General features: G+C 43.9%; 1 protein-coding gene across 1 annotated transcript in view; it reads right to left on the minus strand.

The window, feature by feature from the left end:
- Positions 1–7,409: 7,409 nt before the first annotated feature.
- LOC147965152 (uncharacterized) overlaps positions 7,410–18,984 on the minus strand; it is an 82,436-nt gene continuing 70,861 nt past the window's right edge. Inside the window, exons 2-5 of the mRNA XM_087530320.1 lie at positions 11,818–12,333; positions 10,417–10,487; positions 7,838–8,023; positions 7,410–7,674 (exon numbers count right to left, since the gene is read on the minus strand). Of these exons, the coding sequence (XP_087386446.1) occupies positions 7,930–8,023; positions 10,417–10,487; positions 11,818–12,333 (681 nt within the window). The 3' untranslated portion in view covers positions 7,410–7,674; positions 7,838–7,929. The remainder of the gene's footprint in view (positions 7,675–7,837; positions 8,024–10,416; positions 10,488–11,817; positions 12,334–18,984) is intronic.

Below are 18,984 nucleotides of genomic sequence, written 5' to 3' on the forward strand. Positions count from 1 at the left end.
ACTGGGACAATGCTCTAATAATGATGATCATCACACTTCTATTTTCTTACAACTCAAAAATTACAACTCAATACTTAGAACAAAATATGACTATATGAATGCCTCCGGTGGTGTACCGGGATATGCAATGACTCATGAGTGACATGTATGAAAGAATTATGAACGGTGGCTTTGCCACAAATACTATGTCAACTACATGATCATGCTAAGCAATATGACAATGATGGGGTGTGTCATAATAAACGGAACGGTGGAAAGTTGCATGGCAATATATCTCGGAATGGCTATGGAAATGCCATAATAGGTAGGTATGGTGGCTGTTTTGAGGAAGGTAATGGTGGGTGTATGATATCGGCGAAAGGTGTGCGGTATTAGAGAGGCTAGCAATGGTGGAAGGGTGAGAAAAGTGCGTATAATCCATGGACTCAACATTAGTCATAAAGAACTCATATACTTATTGAAAAAATCTATAAGTTATCAAAGCAAAGTATTACACGCATGCTGCTAGGGGGATAGATTGGTAGGAAAGACCATCGCTCATCCCCGACTGCCACTCATAAGGAAGACAATCAATAAATAAATCATGCTCCGACTTCATCACACAACGGTTCACCATACGTGCATGCTACCGGAATCACAAACCTTAACACAAGTATTCTTCAAATTCAACTACCCAACTAGCACAACTTTAATATCACCATCTTCATATCTCAAAACAATTGTCAAGCATCAAACTTCTCATAGTATTCAACACACTCATAAGAAAGTTTTATTATTAATCTTGTATACCAAGCATATTAGGATTTTAAGCAAATTACCATGCTATTTAAGACTCTCAAAATAATCTAAGTGAATCATGAGAGATCAATAGTTTCTATAAAACAAATCCACCACCGTGCTCTAAAAGATATAAGTGAAGTACTAGAACAAAACTATATAACTCAAAGGATATAAGCGAAGCACATAGAGTATTCTAACAAATTCCAAATCATGTATGGCTCTCTCAAAAGGTGTGTACAGAAAGGATGATTGTGGTAAACTAAAAATTAAAGACTCAAATCATACAAGACGCTCCAAGCAAAACACATATCATGTGGCGAATAAAAATATAGCTCCAAGTAAAGTTACCGATAGAAGTAGACGAAAGAGGGGATGCCTTCCGGGGCATCCCCAAGCTTTGGCTTTTAGGTGTCCTTATATTGGGCACCCCCAAGATTAGGCTCTTGCCACTCCATGTTCCATAATCCATCAAATCTTTACCCAAAACTTGAAAACTTCACAACACAAAACTCAAAGTAGAAAATCTCGTGAGCTCCGTTAGCGAAAGAAAACAAAAGACAACTTCAAGGTACTGTAATGAACTCATTATTTATTTATATTGGTGTTAAACCTACTGTATTCCAACTTATTATGGTTTATAAACTATTTTACTAGCCATAGATTTATCAAAATAAGCAAACAACACACGAAAAAAACAGAATCTGTCAAAAACAGAACAGTCTGTAGTAATCTGTAACTAGCGCAAGATCTGGAACCCCAAAAATTCTAAAATAAATTTCTGGACGTGAGGAATTTATCTATTAATCATCTTCAAAAAGAATTAACTAAATATCACTTTCCAAATAAAAATGGCAGCAGTTCTCGTGAGCGCTAAAGTTTCTGTTTTTTACAGCAAGATATCAAGACTTTCCCCAAGTCTTCCCAACGGTTCTACTTGGCACAAACAGTAATTAAACACAAAAAACACAACCTAAACAGAGGCTAGATAAATTATTTATTACTAAACAGGATCAAAAATCATGGAATAAAAATAAAACTGGGTTGCCTCCCAACAAGCGCTATCGTTTAACGCCCCTAGCTAGACATTGATAATTTTAATGATGCTCACATGAAAGACAAGAATTGAAGCACAAAAGGAGCATCATAAAGCATGTGACAAACACATCTAAGTCTAACATACTTCCTATGCATAGGCATCTTATAGGCAAACAAATTATCAAGGCAAGCAAAAACTAGCATATGCAAGGAAGAGGAAAGAAACAATAGCAATCTCAACATAACGAGAGGTAGTTTAGTAACATGAAAATTTCTACAACCATATTTTCCTCTCTCATAATAATTACATGTAGGATCATAAGAAAATTCAACAATATAGCTATCACAAAATATATTGTCACAAGATCCACATGTATGCAAAGTTGACATTCTTCCAAAATAGTGGGATCTAAAGTTGACACTCTTCCAAACCCACTTTCAATAATATTGCAAACACTATTATCAATCTCATATTCATCATGGGGCTTAAATAAATTTTCAAGATCAAAAGAAGAATCACCCCAATCATGATCATTGCAACCAATAGTAGTCATAGCAAAACTAGCATCCCCAAGCTTAGGGTTTTGCATATCATTAACACAATTGAAATTAAGAGAATTTATAATAACATCATTGCAATCATGCTTTTCATCGAAGGAACTATTAAGTATGGGTGCAATAGCAACGATCTCATGTTTAACATAAGGAACTATAGCAAATTCATCTTCATAAATATTGGCATCATGGCCACACGAATAGCAAGCATCATGTTCATCAAGGGATATTTCAATCAAATCATCGGAATCATAATTATCTATAGATTCATGCATATCATTATATTCTTCTGAAGCAACGGTCATTCTTTCAATAAATTCTGTGACATAGACATTATGAGCATAGTTTTCATAGCAATATTTAAGTATGTCAAAATTTTCAGATTCGTAGAGAGTAATATCATATTTTTCAATCAAAGAAGCAACTTCATAAGCACCCTTAAAAGCAACAAATTCTTCAATTTGTTCTATATCGTAGTAACTATAAACACCCTTTGCATAAGAAGATAAGATTTCAATATCATTAAACTCACATAGCTAGGGGAGGTGTTTTTTAGGGTTCTTAGAGCAACAAGTAAAATCACAAATTTCACAAAGATTCCAAGCATAACACAACAATCTGTTTATTTGATTCCATAAGAGTCTCCCTTTTTCAGACAAACGGTGACGCACAAAATGAGCATGCTCATCTAAAGATTTCCCATCAACTAGGCTAGTTGGGGTATCAGCATGAGCGCATAAGGATCAAAGATGATCTAAGTAGAACACTTTAAGTGGATCCATATCAATAGATTTTTAGCAAGCAAAGATGCAAGCAAATAGAAGGCACATGGAACCACAAACAACGATACATACAGGAAGAAGGCAAACAAAAGAAGAGGCAAATAGGGAAAGAGAGGGAGGATAGAGAGAGAGGGCGAATAAAACGGCAAGGGTGAAGTGGGAGAGAGGAAAACAAGAGGCAAATGGCAAATAATGTACTGCAGGAGATAAGGGTATGTGATGGGTACTTGGTATGTTGACTTTTGCGTAGACCTCCCTGGCAACGGCGCCAGAAATCCTTCTTGCTACCTCTTGAGCATTGCGTTGGTTTTCCCTGAAGAGGAAGGGATGATGCAGCAAAGTAGCGTAAGTATTTCCCTCCATTTTTGAGAACCAAGGTATCAATCCAGTAGGAGGCACTACGAAAAAAATACACTTCCGTGATGATACGTGTTTGTCACAGTAGGTCGCTTTTTTTGTCATGCATGTACATCCATGACAAATTTATGACAGAACCAAGATAGCCATACTTGTGCTGTCGTAGAAGTGTTCCATGACATTACCAATTATCATCACGGAAGTGTCCACTTCCATGACGATAAATCACGCGTCACAGAAGCGCTTTCGTCAAGGGTGACCGACACGTGGCATCCACCGTAACAGAACGCCGTTAAGCTATCGGGTCAGCTTTTGGATCCGATAACCCGTTAACAGCCCCGACCAATGGGAAATTTCCACGTGTAAAATTCTTATTGGGCGGACGAAACACGTGTCAGTTCGTTAGTTGGTCAGATAGGCGTCTATGATACGTCGACACGTGGCACGGCCCAACAGAGGCCCATTCCTGTGAAAAGGCCGGCCCATTTGACTTGGTCAAAAGCTGGCGGGCCGGCCCATGGAAAGCCTGTTAACGGCATGTTCGCATATAGCCCATTTACAGCCCGCTAACCCAAGGCCCGTTACGCCCTATCCGAATTAGGCCCAGTACCATCATCTAGGCCATCCAATATGATTCTAGCCTGTTTTCACTTCTGGCCCATGTATGGCCCATGACGTCTTTCAGCCCATATGAGGCCCTATGTAACTCTTGGCCTATTAACGGCCTGTGGTGAAACTGGCTCGTAATGAACAGTGTATCACTTTACACCCATTAACGGCCTGTGGTGAAACTGGCCCGTAATGAACAGTGTATCACTTTATACCCATTAACGACCCTTATTCCGTTGGGCCGTTTCCAGCTCAGAGCCCATTTATTCTTGGGCTCATTTACAACATTCGTTTACTTACGGCCCGTTACTGTCATTTTCTGCGTGTGGGCCAAATTCAGCCCAAGGTTACAGTCGGCCCGTTTGTGATCCGTTAATACGTTGGGCCGTTTTCATAGCGTCATCAAACACGACCTATTAACGATGGCCCGTTACGGTCGGCCCATGAACAGACGATTCCAACTCTAGACCGTTTACGGCCATAATGTGGCCTGTTATTGGCCCATGTTTGGACAATCGATCATACGGCCCGTATAAGGCCCATTGATGATACAGCCCGTAGAAGGCCCATTGTTTCTACGGGCCGTAGAAGGCCTACTGTTTCTACAGCCCATAAAAGGCCCACTGTTTCTACGGCCCGTAGGAGGCCCAGTGTCACTATAGTAAATATTAGCCCATGGTTATTATGGCCTAGTTTTAAAAAATAGGTTATTGCAGCCACTAGTTAACCGCGGAAAAAGAACTGCAATGACTACAAGCAAACAAATAAACAAGAAAACAAGGAAATAAATAAGCAAGCAACTAATGCTAGGCTATCACGGCTATTACACATATTACATCCACTAGGCATCAAAGTTCGCCACCAGTGCAAATATAGGGAACAAAGCAGCATATCATATACACTGGCCGTCAAAATTGGCCACCAGTGCAAATAAACGCGGCAGCAAAACAAGAGCATAACTGAAACAACTTCAGAAGAGCTCAAGAAACGTTATCCTGGGTATCCACCATGCTGGCAATAAGCTTAGCAAGCTGATTAGTTTTGTCCTGTTTGGCGCTAAAATCCTCCAACGCTTGCTGTTGCACCAGAAAGTATGCATCTGAATGCTCCAGGGACTTCCGCAGTCCTTCCGCTTCTTGTCGCAGCACAGCTGATCGATGTCTTTCAGCTTGTAGTTGAGACTCAACAAACCGAACTGATTCAGACAATGAGTTTGAATAGCTTGTGCAAGCGGTAGTGGCCAGTAACTCCAACACTAAACCAAGACAGGATGTGTCACTATCCTGAACCTTATCTGCATTACTTCCTTTACCATTGCTTAATAAGGCACTCTTCTCCAATATTCTATCAGCATTCTAAAAGAAGAAACAAGCAGACACATAACAAGTTTAGCATGTACTAGTATATGAAACTCATTTCGGTGAACCAGTTCATTAGTAAGGTGGACAGGATTAAACTACAAAGTCTTCTATTGCCAAGTACTAGTACATAATAAAATCATCAAACAAACATATATCTATGTCCTATGGTAGCAATGGAATCTTAAATTAAAACAGTTGTTCTTCAGCTTTAGGCACTTGTTCTACATGAACAGAGTACAGTAAGACGCAAGAATATAATACTTAAAAATAAAAAATGAGCTCATAAACCTTACCACATTCTTGGTTCAGGACCAGTACAGAACAAGGCATTCCCAGTCATCGTCCAGTAAATGTGTCTCAGGAGAACGTAAGCGAATTTGATGAGTTTATTTGCCGGTGAAGTATGTTTTCTTCAGGTAATTCCGATACTGCCACCAAGCATTCTTGAAGATAGCAGAGGTATTAGCACAGGTTACCTCATCCTGAGTTTCCAAATCGGTCCTTCTCTATAGAGAAAAATGGGAAAAATTGTTGTATTATAACCATCATGGAGGTAGGATGTATGGGACAAAGCAAAGTAATTGTCATGAATAACATTACTTACACATAACTCCTGGACAAACACCTGCACCTGGCATTTTCCTTCATCTTCAGTATAATATTTCCAAGATGGGAAGATACGCACATACGATTTAACAACATCAAATGCAATAGATGCTAAACTATGACTAGCTGGTTGTGCTTCCTCCACAGGAATAGACGTACTAACTGGTGGAGTTGGGGTTCACCGTGATAGTACTGGCCCTTTGGGCACTGGAGCTTCCTTACTAACTGCTCTTGTTTGGGAGCTCTGTGGTGGAGATGGTGCTGTGTCAACAGGAACTGGGTTACTATCGGCTGGGGTTGGGGTTAGATTGGGTGAAGCTGGTTCTCTTCCATCATAGTAGGGGTACAATCTGCGAGAGTTTGGGTTATGTGTGATAGGGCTAGTTCTTATGCATGTACAATCGGGGTGCTATCTCCACCAAGAGGTAGCACTATTTTATTTGAAGACCATGTTTTTAGTCCGCTAGATATTAGCATCACCCGCTCCAATTCAAATGGCTGATAAACAGGAAACATAGTTGAATGTACAGACATTGTATGAGAGACAGATGCAATAGATAGTGTGGAAAAAAGAGGGCATGAAATAGTTGACATGTATATTGTTTAACTAAAATGGATAGCATGGCATAATTTCACATATATGATGTCTATCTAAACTGGATAGCATAGCATAACATAATTCAAAGATATGATGAATAACTAAACAGGATCGCCTGACATAATTCACCTACATGTTATCTAAGTAATCAGGATCGCATCATTTAATTCACATATATGATTCATATGCTAAACAGAGGGCATTCGATATGATGTCTGAACTAAGAACATGGTGTTGAATATTGTGTATATGATGTCTAAATTATGCCATGCAAGACACCGTATGCATGATATGAGCAGTATAACCGTGCCAAGTTAGAGCATACACCTCAGTGGGGGAATAGGACTGGTCATCTGTCTCTGAATCCATCTCTGAGGAGTTATCGGGACCCAACAAGAGATCTGCTTCGACAGGTAGCACTATCTGCTCTGAAGGCCTTGTTTTCACTCCAGATTTTTCCATCTCCCACCCAAATGGTTGATTCACAAGAAGAGTAGTTTAATGTACAAACATTGTCGACAAATGGAAATGTAATGAAGAAAGGGATGGGCAAGATATCATTCAAATATATGATGCCTGGTTAAACAGGATGGCATTGCACATTTCACATATATTATGGCTGGCTAAAAGACATGAGACTGCATAATTCCCATATATGATATAGAAACTAAACAGGTGGCATTACAGAACATGTCTAAACTAAGCAGATGACATATATGATGTCAAAAGTAGGCACTGCAAGGCAACATATGCATGATATGACTAACATCATCATGCCAAGGTAGAGCAAACACCTTGGGGGGTAAATAGGAGTGGTCAGCGGCGTCTGAATCCGCCTCAGAACAGATATCTTCCTCTGAATTACAATCTAGAGAGGGGTGGGGAGGGTTTGCCATTGAACCCACCATGGAGCGATGTCTGCATGACATTGTATTGCCGCGCAAAACTCTTCTCTTTTTCTCTACATGTTCAGCATGACTGTGTACAATATCTGACATGCATACGAAAAAATATGGTGAGATTATGTAAGGAGAGCATGCAGAAATTTAGAGTGATGGTAACAACTAGTGGATCGATGTTTTTCCGTTCAACCAAAATAGCCCTAATGGATCGACGTGAATGTATAGTAATAAGTGATGCAACAAGTGTACAACCTCTTTGCCGTAGCCGTGTCGACCTCAGCATCATTGGATTGGTCGCTGAAGCAGTTGAGGCAGAGGTGGCTGTCGGAGGTGTGGAGGAAGATCTAAGGAATCTGTAGACGGTGTCCAGGGCACTGCTCTGTTGTGATGGATCGTTCTGTCGTTGGAGCAACTCCGGTGAGCCGTAAGACGTCAAGGCTGAAGCAGCACAAGACAGACATCGTCAATCTCAAGTGGGATTCTAATAGCATTTCCAATAGATGATGTAAAATGGATGTAAAATTAACATCACCAAAAAGCACCTAACTACAACAGATGAGGTAAAAACTGTTGACTCTAAACTTAACTGTCGAAACTGAAATTTACTGTGGAATCTGAATGCTACTGTTGAAACTGAACGCAATGGTAGCAGAGAGGCACTTGACATGTAGTTTAGGGAGGGCCTGCAGTTCATCTTCAACCTGCACCCCCCTGAGCCGCCAGCCACCACCGGCCGAACCCCGGCCCCAGCGCCGCCTCGCCGCCCCGAAACAACTCGCCATCGCCGCCCCGGCCAGCCCTCTAGCCCCCCACACCCTGAACCCTAAGATAGATAGTGGGGTACCTCTCCGGCGAGCCCCCGTCCCCGCTGCGGGTGGTTCTTCCTTAACTCCGGCGAGCCCCCTCCCCCCCAACCCCTAAAAATCGACTGACCCAAAAGTTGATTCAGTCGACTGAAGTGTGGCTTAATCGGAGCAGAGCAGCAGCACGAGCGAGGGGGGGTGCGGCAGCAGCAGCTGGGCGAGCGAGCGAGCGAGCAATCGAGCGAGAGCCGGAGCAGCAGCAGCAGATCCGGCTGGTATGGACGCCGCCGCCGAAGGGGCCTCGCACTGGGGGATGTGACGCCTCCGATTCAATCGTACACTAATCATACACGCAAACGTGTACGATCAAGATCAGGGACTCACGGGAACATATCACAACACAACTCTACGAATAAAATAAGTCATACAAGCATCATATTACAAGCCAGGGGCCTCGAGGGCTCGAATACAAGAGCTCGATCATAGACGAGTCAGCGGAAGCAACAATATCTGAGTACAGACATAAGTTAAACAAGTCTGCTTTAAGAAGGCTAGCACAAACTGGGATACAGATCGAAAGAGGCGCAGGCCTCCTGCCTGGTATCCTCCTAAACTACTCCTGGTCGTCGTCAGCGGGCTGCACGTAGTAGTAGGCACCTCCCGAGTAGTAGTAGTCGTCATCGACAATGGCGTCTGGCTCCTGGGCTCCATCTTCTGGTCGCAGCAATCGGGTATAGAAAGGGGGGAAAGAGGGAGCAAAGCAACCATGAGTACTCATCCAAAGTACTTGCAAGCAAGGAGCTACACTACATATGTATGCATTGGTATCAAATGGAATAAGGCTATCATATGTGGACTGAACTGCAGAATGCCGGAATAAGAGGGGGATAGCTAGGCCTTTCGAAGACTACGCTTCTGGTAACCTCCATCTTGCAGCAGGACAAGAGAGTAGAAGGTAAGTTCACCAAGTGACATCGCATAGCATAATACTAACCGATGATCCTCCCCTCGTCGCCCTGTGAGAGAGCGATCACCGGTTGTATCTGGCACTTGGAAGGGTGTGTTTTATTAAGTATCTGGTTCTAGTTGTCATAAGGTCAAGGTACAACTCCAAGTCGTCCTGTTACCGAAGATCACGACTATTCGAATAGATTAACTTCCCTGCAGGGGTGCACCACATAACCCAACACGCTCGATCCCATTTGGCCGGACACACTTTTCTGGGTCATGCCCGGCCTCGGAAGATCAACACGTCGCAGCCCTACCTAGGCACAAAAGAGAGGTCAGCACGCCGGTCTAAATCCTATGGCGCAGAGGTCTGGGCCCATCGCCCTTTGCACACTTGCACATTACGAACGCGGCCGGAAGCAGAACTAGCCCCCTTAATACAAGAGCAGGCTTACGGTCCAATCCGGCGCGCGCCGCTCAGTCGCTGACGTCACGAAGGCTTCGGCTGATACCACGACGTCGAGTGCCCATAACTGTCCCCGCGTAGATGGTTAGTGCGTATAGGTCAATGGCCAGACTCAGATCAAATACCAAGATCTCGTTAAACGTGTTATCTTGAAATAACCGCGAACGCCGACCAGGGCCAGGCCCACCTCTCTCCTAGGTGGTCTCAACATGCCCTGTCGCTTCGCCACAAAGATCCACACAAAGGGTCATCGGGAAAGTGTGTCCTTCCAGCCCCCAATTCGCGAATCAACCGCGGGTACTCCTTGAGCCAACCCGACTTTAGTCATCACATGTATCATGTATAAAGTATATAGTATATACCCGTGATCACCTCCCGAGTGATCACGGCCCGATAGTGTAGCATGGCATACGGACAAGAATGTAGGGCCACTAATGATAAACTAGCATCCTATACTAAGCATTAGGATTGCAGGTAAAGGTAACAATAGTAGTAGCAAGGACAGGCTATGTATCAGGATAGGATTAACGGAAAGCAGTAACATGCTACACTACTCTAATGCAAGTAGTAGAGAGAAGAATAGGCGATATGTGGTGATCAAAGGGGGGGCTTGCCTGGTTGCTTTGGCAAGAAGGGTTCGTCGGGACGTAGTCGTACTCAGTGGCATCAGCGCCGGTCTCGGGGTCTACCGGAGAAGAAGAGGGGGAAGAAATAGTAAATACGGAGCAAACAAAGCATCTCAAAACATAACGAGGCAATAACCGGTGCTAGATATGCCCTAACGCGGTGCTAGGCGATGCGGACGAAGGAGCGAAACATCCGGAAAAGTATTCCCGGTGTTTGACGTTTTTGGACAAATGAACCGGAGGGGGAAAAGTTGCATGTTCGCTATGCTAGGGATGCGCGGCGGACGGAAGGGCTGCTTATCGGGATTCGTCTCGTCGTTCTGAGAAACTTTCATGTACAAAGTTTTTTCATCCGAGTTTCGTATTATTTTATATTATGTTTCTAAAGTTTTAACAATTTTCTAGAATTATTATATTTAGCTTAAACCGAATTGACCAAGTCAATTTGACTAGTCAAAAGGATAGGTGTGGCCCGCATGTCATAGACTCTAAACCTATCTTATTTAAAAAGAGGGCGTACATGTCATCTACTACTAGAGTAACTTAGCACTAATAAAACTAGCTAAGGAGCAAAAATAATCCTAAAACTAATCCATCTATTTAAATTAGACCTAACTAATTTTGGGGCAGCCCCACACACATGGCACATTGGCCAGACACACTCACACGCTGCACAAATATCACACACACACACACACTCCTACACAGCACAGACACACACGCGCTGTTTTGGGGCAGCGCTACACACATGTGCACACCGGCCACACACACGCTGTACACACATCTACAGAATACACATACAAAGCACGTAGCTAGGAGTTACTTCTGTTCCCTTTTAACAAAACAAAGCATTTTGCGATTTTGATAGGATTTAATACAGGCATCGAAGGGATTTGGTCCAGTGGGATAAAATGGAGTTTGTCATGCAAACTTTCTACTCATATTATTTTTGCCCAAGTTAGTAGTTGGTTAGCCACCGTTTAGGGACTATCTAGAGTGTTAGTCATTGTAAAACTAGAAAAGCTAGCTAGTAACTACAAAGTACAGTAAGCAGCGGCAGTAGTAGGATGCAGCAGCAGCGCTAGTAGCAACGCATAGCAACAGCAAGTAGAGAAGTAAGTAGCAGCAGCGCAGGAGCAGGCTGCGGCGGCTCGCAGGGGCGGCCGGGAGCACGGCAACGCGGGGACCGACACGTGCGTCGAGGCACAGCCGGGCGCAAGGCAAGGCGCAACGAGGAGCTGCTATGGGCGCACTGCGAGGAGCAGAGGCGCTGGGCAGGCGAGCTTGCTCTCGGACGCAAAGCGTCGGCCATGGCGGCCAGGCTCGCGAGGACGACGATACGGTGACGGATCGAGCAAGGAAAAGAGGGGGATGGGGAGAGGAGCTCACCAGGGGGCGGATGGTATTCTCGGGGAGGCCGGGGACAGGCCGGAGAGGCTCGGGGAGGACCGGAGGAGCTGAACGACGCGGCGGGATGGCGGCGACCGAAACAGGGGAAGATGCCCGATCCGGCGATGACGACCTCCGCGGCTCGAGCTTGCGGGCGAGGACGGTGTGGACGAGCGACGCGGGGCTCCTGGTAGGTTCTCCCGCGGCGGAGAGCTCGTTGGTCGTGGTGACGACGACGCAGCGGTGGTGACGCGGCGATCTCGCGCGGGGCGAAGAGAGCGGGCGAGGGAGAGGGAGATGGGGGATTTGGGGGCTAGGGTTCCAGAGGGGCCGGAGGCTGCTGGTGGTGCCCTTAACCAACAGGGGGAGCCGCGGGATAGCCGGCAGCTGGCCGGGGCGCCATGGATGCCCGCCACGGCTCCCTGGTCCTGTAGCGAGATTGGGGATGACCCCAATTGGACTGGGCCTGCTCCTGCACACTTGAGGTCCAGCCCAACAGTAGTTAGGTTTTGTTTTCTATTTTCCTATTTTATTCACTACTTTTATTAAATTTAGCAACTAAGTGATTTTTGTTAAATGTGACAAATGGGCATCTAAATTCTATGCAATATTTTGAGGAGGCTCACAAAGTTTGAGGTCAATTTGAATTGTATGAATAATCGTTTATTTTGAAAAGACCATTGTATTTGCTGCTGGACCACTTATTAATTTCCTAAGAATTTGTTTGTGACCCAGATGAAGTTGGTTTCAACATGTCAATGATCATAGGAATTTATAGAATAACGCGAACATTTTTGTTTTGACATTTGAAAAATATTTATTGTTTGACTTTACTTTAAATTTGAATTTTGGTTTGAAATATTTCTGAATTGTTTTTCTTAGGGCATAGTTGTGATGACTTGGCATCATTAGTGGAGGGTTACTGTAGCTAAATTATCCGGGCATCACAATTCTCCTCCACTACAAGAAATCTCGTCCCGAGATTTAAGAGGTGTTGTAAGGGGGAAAGATCTGTTTACGAAATTCTAACGAGTCTTCTCGGTCTTGGTTGCTCTTCTCTAAGAGGTCGATCCATTACGTTGATATCTTTATTTCTCTGCTTCAGGTCATCATGATGAATCCGGCATCCTTTCTTCAGGATCTCCATCGTACTTACGACAGAATAAGGGGTGGGTATTCCGGGAGAACGGACCTCTGCAAGGTTGACCATCTGGTTGATAACATCGGGGAAGGTGTCAGAAAGTAACTCTCGAATTCAAACTTCATAAAATATTGAGAGCAAAGTAAGGAGGTATCATGGGAAGTTTCGAGCGGGGAGGCAATTTTTCAATGCCTGAAACAAAGTGCGATAGGGGTCCAGAGCAACGAGATTAAGTATTGCGTTTGTTACCAGAATAGATCACTAGGAAGGTGCCCGTGAACTACATACGATGCCACACGCGAGGAAGAACTTGGGAAACCGGGGGATGTGCAGGAGAGTCAGGTTTCAATCCTGTGGAACTGTGGGTTATGGGACCACCATGTGGGTTAAAAGTAGGAAGGCGATGACGTCTTACACGGTCATGATAGCAAGACATGTCAGAGGGTAGCCTGTCGATTATGTCGGCAACAACGTCGGTACCAAGGGCGAGGGTCGAAGAGAACCATTTTCCTGCTCGTTGAACGAGGCGGACCAGTAGGCAAAGTTCTCGTCCATCGGTGGTTACCAAAATGTCATCAACAAAAGTAACATGGTCTTTCTGACAGAATTGTAGAATGAGGTGTTTACAAAAGCAGGATAATAGTACTGCTTAGATCTTATAGACCACAAGCAACGTTAAACCAACCAATGGAAAAGAAAATATGATTATCAGATTAAACAGAACAATGGGAAGGAAAATGTGTTTAAACACATATTTCAAGGGTATATCCTTCCCAAGGACAAGCAGACATGATATCCATGACAGGATATAATGTAGATAACTCTTTAGGAAAGGGGGAAAGAAATTTCATGAAATTACACATGCAACGGTGTTTGGATAATTGATGAATAAAATTTAGTATTGTGCTTCAAATGTTCTTATTGAAAAATCGGAGTACCACAGACAAGCTTCGAGATAGCATTGACATGGTCACTGGGTAAAGATCAGACTTTGGATACACATAGGATCCATCAGGAACAACTTATAGAATAAGCCTTACAATTTCCTCATGGAAGAATGGATAACCTTGTGGAAAAGGAATCTATAACAATAGGGCCTCTGGTTAGGTGTGCTAGGCACGACATCACCTTAACGGGTCCCGTAAAGATGCCGTAACTCCTGGAAATATGTTCCAACCATCATATCTGACCGAAATTCAGATCTGATTGGGGTCAGGATACCTCAGACTCAGGATGCCTGAGAAGAAGAGGTGCAACACAATTGATAAGACGACATTATAGAATTCTCGGGAAACAAACTATGGAAGCGAGTTTTGAAACAAGAGTTCATCATTTAACCAAGGAGAGGACGAGGAGGTGGCTGATGAACTCAAGGATAATTCATTGAGATTTTCAAAAGATGGATTTCCACACTTATGTGAACAAGGAGATAGCATTTGTCAGATCAAATGATATAATGAGGTATGCTCGTGGAAAACATACACAGTTAAACGTTGGTTGTAAGGTGCACCCGAAATATGGGCTTAGGTAGCATGATCAATGTTAGAATGGTGATTTGATACCCAATGGTCTAAGAATGAAATGTCGACCATTAACTTGAAAGCAATAGGGTTGCTAGAAGTTTTGAAGTTGCACAACATGGTTCAATTGTCGGTTTTCCGGTTAGAAACATCACGGGGACCAAGGAGCGAACGGATATGGCAAGGAGTATCACTTGTATCCAGAATTCTTAAGAGGTGGTGAAATTCTCACGACATTCTTGACATAAAAGATGGTAATACTCCCAGGTAAAGAACAAATGCTGGATAGCAAGGATCTCAAGATATATCACGAAACACGAACAAGTTTGTGTTGAACGGAAGGCAATAAAGTGTTCGATGACAATACGAATCATCGAGGGAAAGGATGGTACTTCTCATCATGAATTCAATTGATAACCTGGAAAGGGTCAAAATGTTGATGATGATCACGACACACTTGTCGAGGGGGTTTCATGAGGATATAATCAATCAGCGATGACATCAAGCAAAAGGAAGGGTGAAGCGAAAGTTAACAGAACCATGGGTATGAAACAAACTCGAAATCAAGTTTGCTATTCAAGGAGAAATAATATGACAAGGAAGATCGACGTAAGATTAGCTCACTATCGAAATTTGTGCTCCGTGAAGAAGGACCAGGTAGCACAGTTAAAAATTAGCCCAATAATGGTATAGCCGATCAGGCTAGGAATGACTTGAAGAATTATTAAACTCATAAGCAACGAAAATTAATTATGGTTATCGAACCGGAATGCTGAATCGGTTCACATATCGGTGTTATCGGTTGACGACAACCCGGAACCTAGAAAAAATGGAATCAGTGAGTAATAACAGTTAATGAAGAACCCATAAGAAGTTATGCAGTCCCATGATATTATCAAGATATCATAGTGTAATACTCGACAGTAGATCAAAGTAAAGGTTGGACAGGTGCAATGATCTGCACAAGGCAAGTACTCCAACTTGTCCGAGAAATGGTATTAAGGAGAAAATATGGTCGGAACCTTGATTGCAAATGACCAAACATAGATACAGGATGAACTTATAACAAGGGGATTATTATCATTTACAGGAAGCTTTGATGGTAAGTTTCACATTGGGTCCATGGGCATGAACGCAAAGGCTCAAGGTCGACTCCCACTTCTTCCATGCATTACCTTTCATTTTACTTCTCGCTTTTGATGAAACTGTAGTGTAGAAATTTTATCTAGCAAAATACCAGAAGAGTATGACTCGTGAAAACCTTCGAGTTCACACATAATAAGGAAGGCATAGGTTCAACCCGTCAGGGTATCATGGAAACATATACCACAAGCTTCAACAGTAAATACCACCAGCTCGAAAACAGAACATGGTTGAGAAAGCAGAGGATACAATTTACCAAAGGCTTTATATATCCGTGGAAAGGCTCACAAGGTTACTTGAATATGATGGACACCGTCGGATAATAATCCCACAAGAGGTCTAGTGGTCTACAAAGGAGTTGATTTGATTATCGGTACTCTATCAAAGGAAGAAGGAATGCATGTGCATCATATTATAGAAACAACTAACTAATCAAAGCTCAAACGCAAAGGAATTATGAATTCCAAGACAAGGGATCAGAAGCAATGCTCTGATTAGGGATGGATAAGTTGAATAGCCTTAGGGGTACAATCAATGCCAATTTGAGTGGTCGAGATCCAGCTCATGTCCGGAATGACGTCTGAATCAGAAGGATAAGTTCCAGGGAACAACGGATGATTGTGTGCATTCACACACATGTTGAATCAAAAGGATCAGAATGACAATCACAAATGTTTTTAAATTAAATTGCTAGACCAATGGAATTAACCGGAATGCAAGTATGCAAGAATTCCAGGAAGAACAGGCTGTTGAGGATTTTCGAAAGATCAAATATTATTTCAAAGTCTTTTGCGGAACACAAGAACAACTGGGAATGAGTGGATACTTAATAAGTGCGAGGAATTATCCGTAGGGGTATTTCTACGACAAGGAGCTACAAGGCAGTGGTACAAGGGATTCTTAAAAGTCGGAGAGCAATTCGATGCATCTTGTAACAACAAGAGAAACTCAGAGTAATTGTATGAACACAAAGTGTATGTCGTTACCCATATGGATATATCGGTAGTAGGGAATTAAAAAGCAGAGGGCACAAGGGTCTCGGGAATGATCGAAGAGCATTTTCAAAATCTTCTGGTGCAGTAGAAGATCATCTGTGATAAGGGTCTCTCCGGGAGAAGTAGTTATGAGAACCTAGAGTCAGATTTAGTAAAATCATTTAACCTGAATAAGAGAGATCAGAGTCCCAGAGTATAGATCGAGGAGTAAAAGATCCTAATACCACCCAAATGGCGACATGGACCCGTAAGGCACACAGCCATGTTAGTAAAAGTTTTGCAATGTCTAGACTCGACTTCGGCCAAGGAGTGTGGAAGGGGGATTCCTACAGGCAGTCGGCTCTGATACCAACTTGTGACGCCTCCGATTCAATCGTACACTAATCATACACGCAAACGTGTACGATCAAGATCAGGGACTCACGGAAAGATATCACAACACAACTCTATGAATAAAATAAGTCATACAAGTATCATATTACAAGCCAGGGGCCTCGAGGGCTCGAATACAAGAGCTCAATCATAGACGAGTCAGCGGAAGCAACAATATCTGAGTACAGACATAAGTTAAACAAGTCTGCCTTAAGAAGGCTAGCACAAACCGGGATACAGATCGAAAGAGGCGCAGACCTCCTGCCTGGGATCCTCCTAAACTACTCCTGGTTGTCGTCAGCGGGCTGCACGTAGTAGTAGGCACCTCTTGAGTAGTAGTAGTCGTCATCGACAGTGGCGTCTGGCTCCTGGGCTCCATCGTCTGGTCGCAGCAATCGGGTATAGAAAGGGGGAAAGAGGGAGCAAAGCAACCGTGAGTACTCATCCAAAGTACTCGCAAGCAAGGAGCTACACTACATATGTATGCATTGGTATCAAATGGAATAAGGCTATCATATGTGGACTGAACTGTAGAATGTCGGAATAAGAGGGGGATAGCTAGGCCTTTCGAAGACTACGCTTCTGGTAACCTCCATCTTGCAGCAGGACAAGAGAGTAGAAGGTAAGTTCACCAAGTGACATCGCATAGCATAATCCTAACCGATGATTCTCCCCTCGTCGCCCTGTGAGAGAGCGATCACCGGTTGTATCTGGCACTTGGAAGGGTGTGCTTTATTAAGTATCTGGTTCTAGTTGTCATAAGGTCAAGGTATAACTCCAAGTCGTCAAGTTACCGAAGATCACGGCTATTCGAATAGATTAACTTCCCTGCAGGGGTGCACCACATAACCCAACACGCTCGATCCCATTTGGCCGGACACACTTTTCTAGGTCATGCCCGGCCTCGGAAGATCAACACGTCGCAACCCTACCTAGGCACAACAGAGAGGTCAGCACGCCGGTCTAAATCCTATGACACAGGGGTCTGGGCCCATCGTCCTTTGCACACCTGCACGTTGCGAACGCGGCCGGAAGCAGAACTAGCCCCCTTAATACAAGAGCAGGCTTACGGTCCAATCCGGCGCGCGCCGCTCAGTCGCTGACGTCACGAAGGCTTTGGCTGATACCACGACGTCGAGTGCCCATAACTGTCCCCGCGTAGATGGTTAGTGCGTATAGGCCAGTGGCCAGACTCAGATCAAATACCAAGATCTTATTAAACGTGTTATCTTGAAATAACCATGAACGCCGACCAGGGCCAGGCCCACCTCTCTCCTAGGTGGTCTCAACCTGCCATGTCGCTTCGCCACAAAGATCCACACAGAGGGCCGTCGGGAAAGTATGTCCTTCCAGCCCCCAATTCGTGAATCAACCGCGGGTACTCCTCGAGCCAACCCAACTTTAGTCATCACATGTATCATGTATAAAGTATATAGTATATACCCGTGATCACCTCCAGAGTGATCACGGCCCGATAGTATAGCATGGCAGACGGACAAGAATGTAGGGCCGCTGATGATAAACTAGCATCATATACTAAGCATTAGGATTGCAGGTAAAGGTAACAACAGTAGTAGCAAGGACAGGCTATGCATCAGGATAGGATTAACGGAAAGCAGTAACATGCTACACTACTCTAATGCAAGTAGTAGAGAGAAGAATATGCGATATGTGGTGATCAAAGGGGGGGCTTGCCTGGTTGCTTTGGCAAGAAGGGTTCGTCGGGACGTAGTCGTACTCAGTGGCATCAGCGCCGGTCTCGGGGTCTACCGGAGAAGAAGAGGGGGAAGAAACAGTAAATATGGAGCAAACAAATCATCTCAAAACATAACGAGGCAATACGTGGTGCTAGATATGCCCTAACGCGGTGCTAGGCGATGCCGGCGAAGGAGGAAAACATCCGGAAAAGTATTCCCGGTGTTTGACGTTTCCGGACAAATGAACCGAAGGGGGGAAAGTTACGTGTCCGCTATGCTAGGGATGCGCGGCGGACGGA

The sequence above is a fragment of the Triticum urartu genome, chromosome 6A, assembly GCF_056163025.1.
Source record: "Triticum urartu cultivar PI428250 chromosome 6A, HENAU_Tu73, whole genome shotgun sequence".
In the NCBI taxonomy this organism is placed as follows: domain Eukaryota; kingdom Viridiplantae; phylum Streptophyta; class Magnoliopsida; order Poales; family Poaceae; genus Triticum; species Triticum urartu.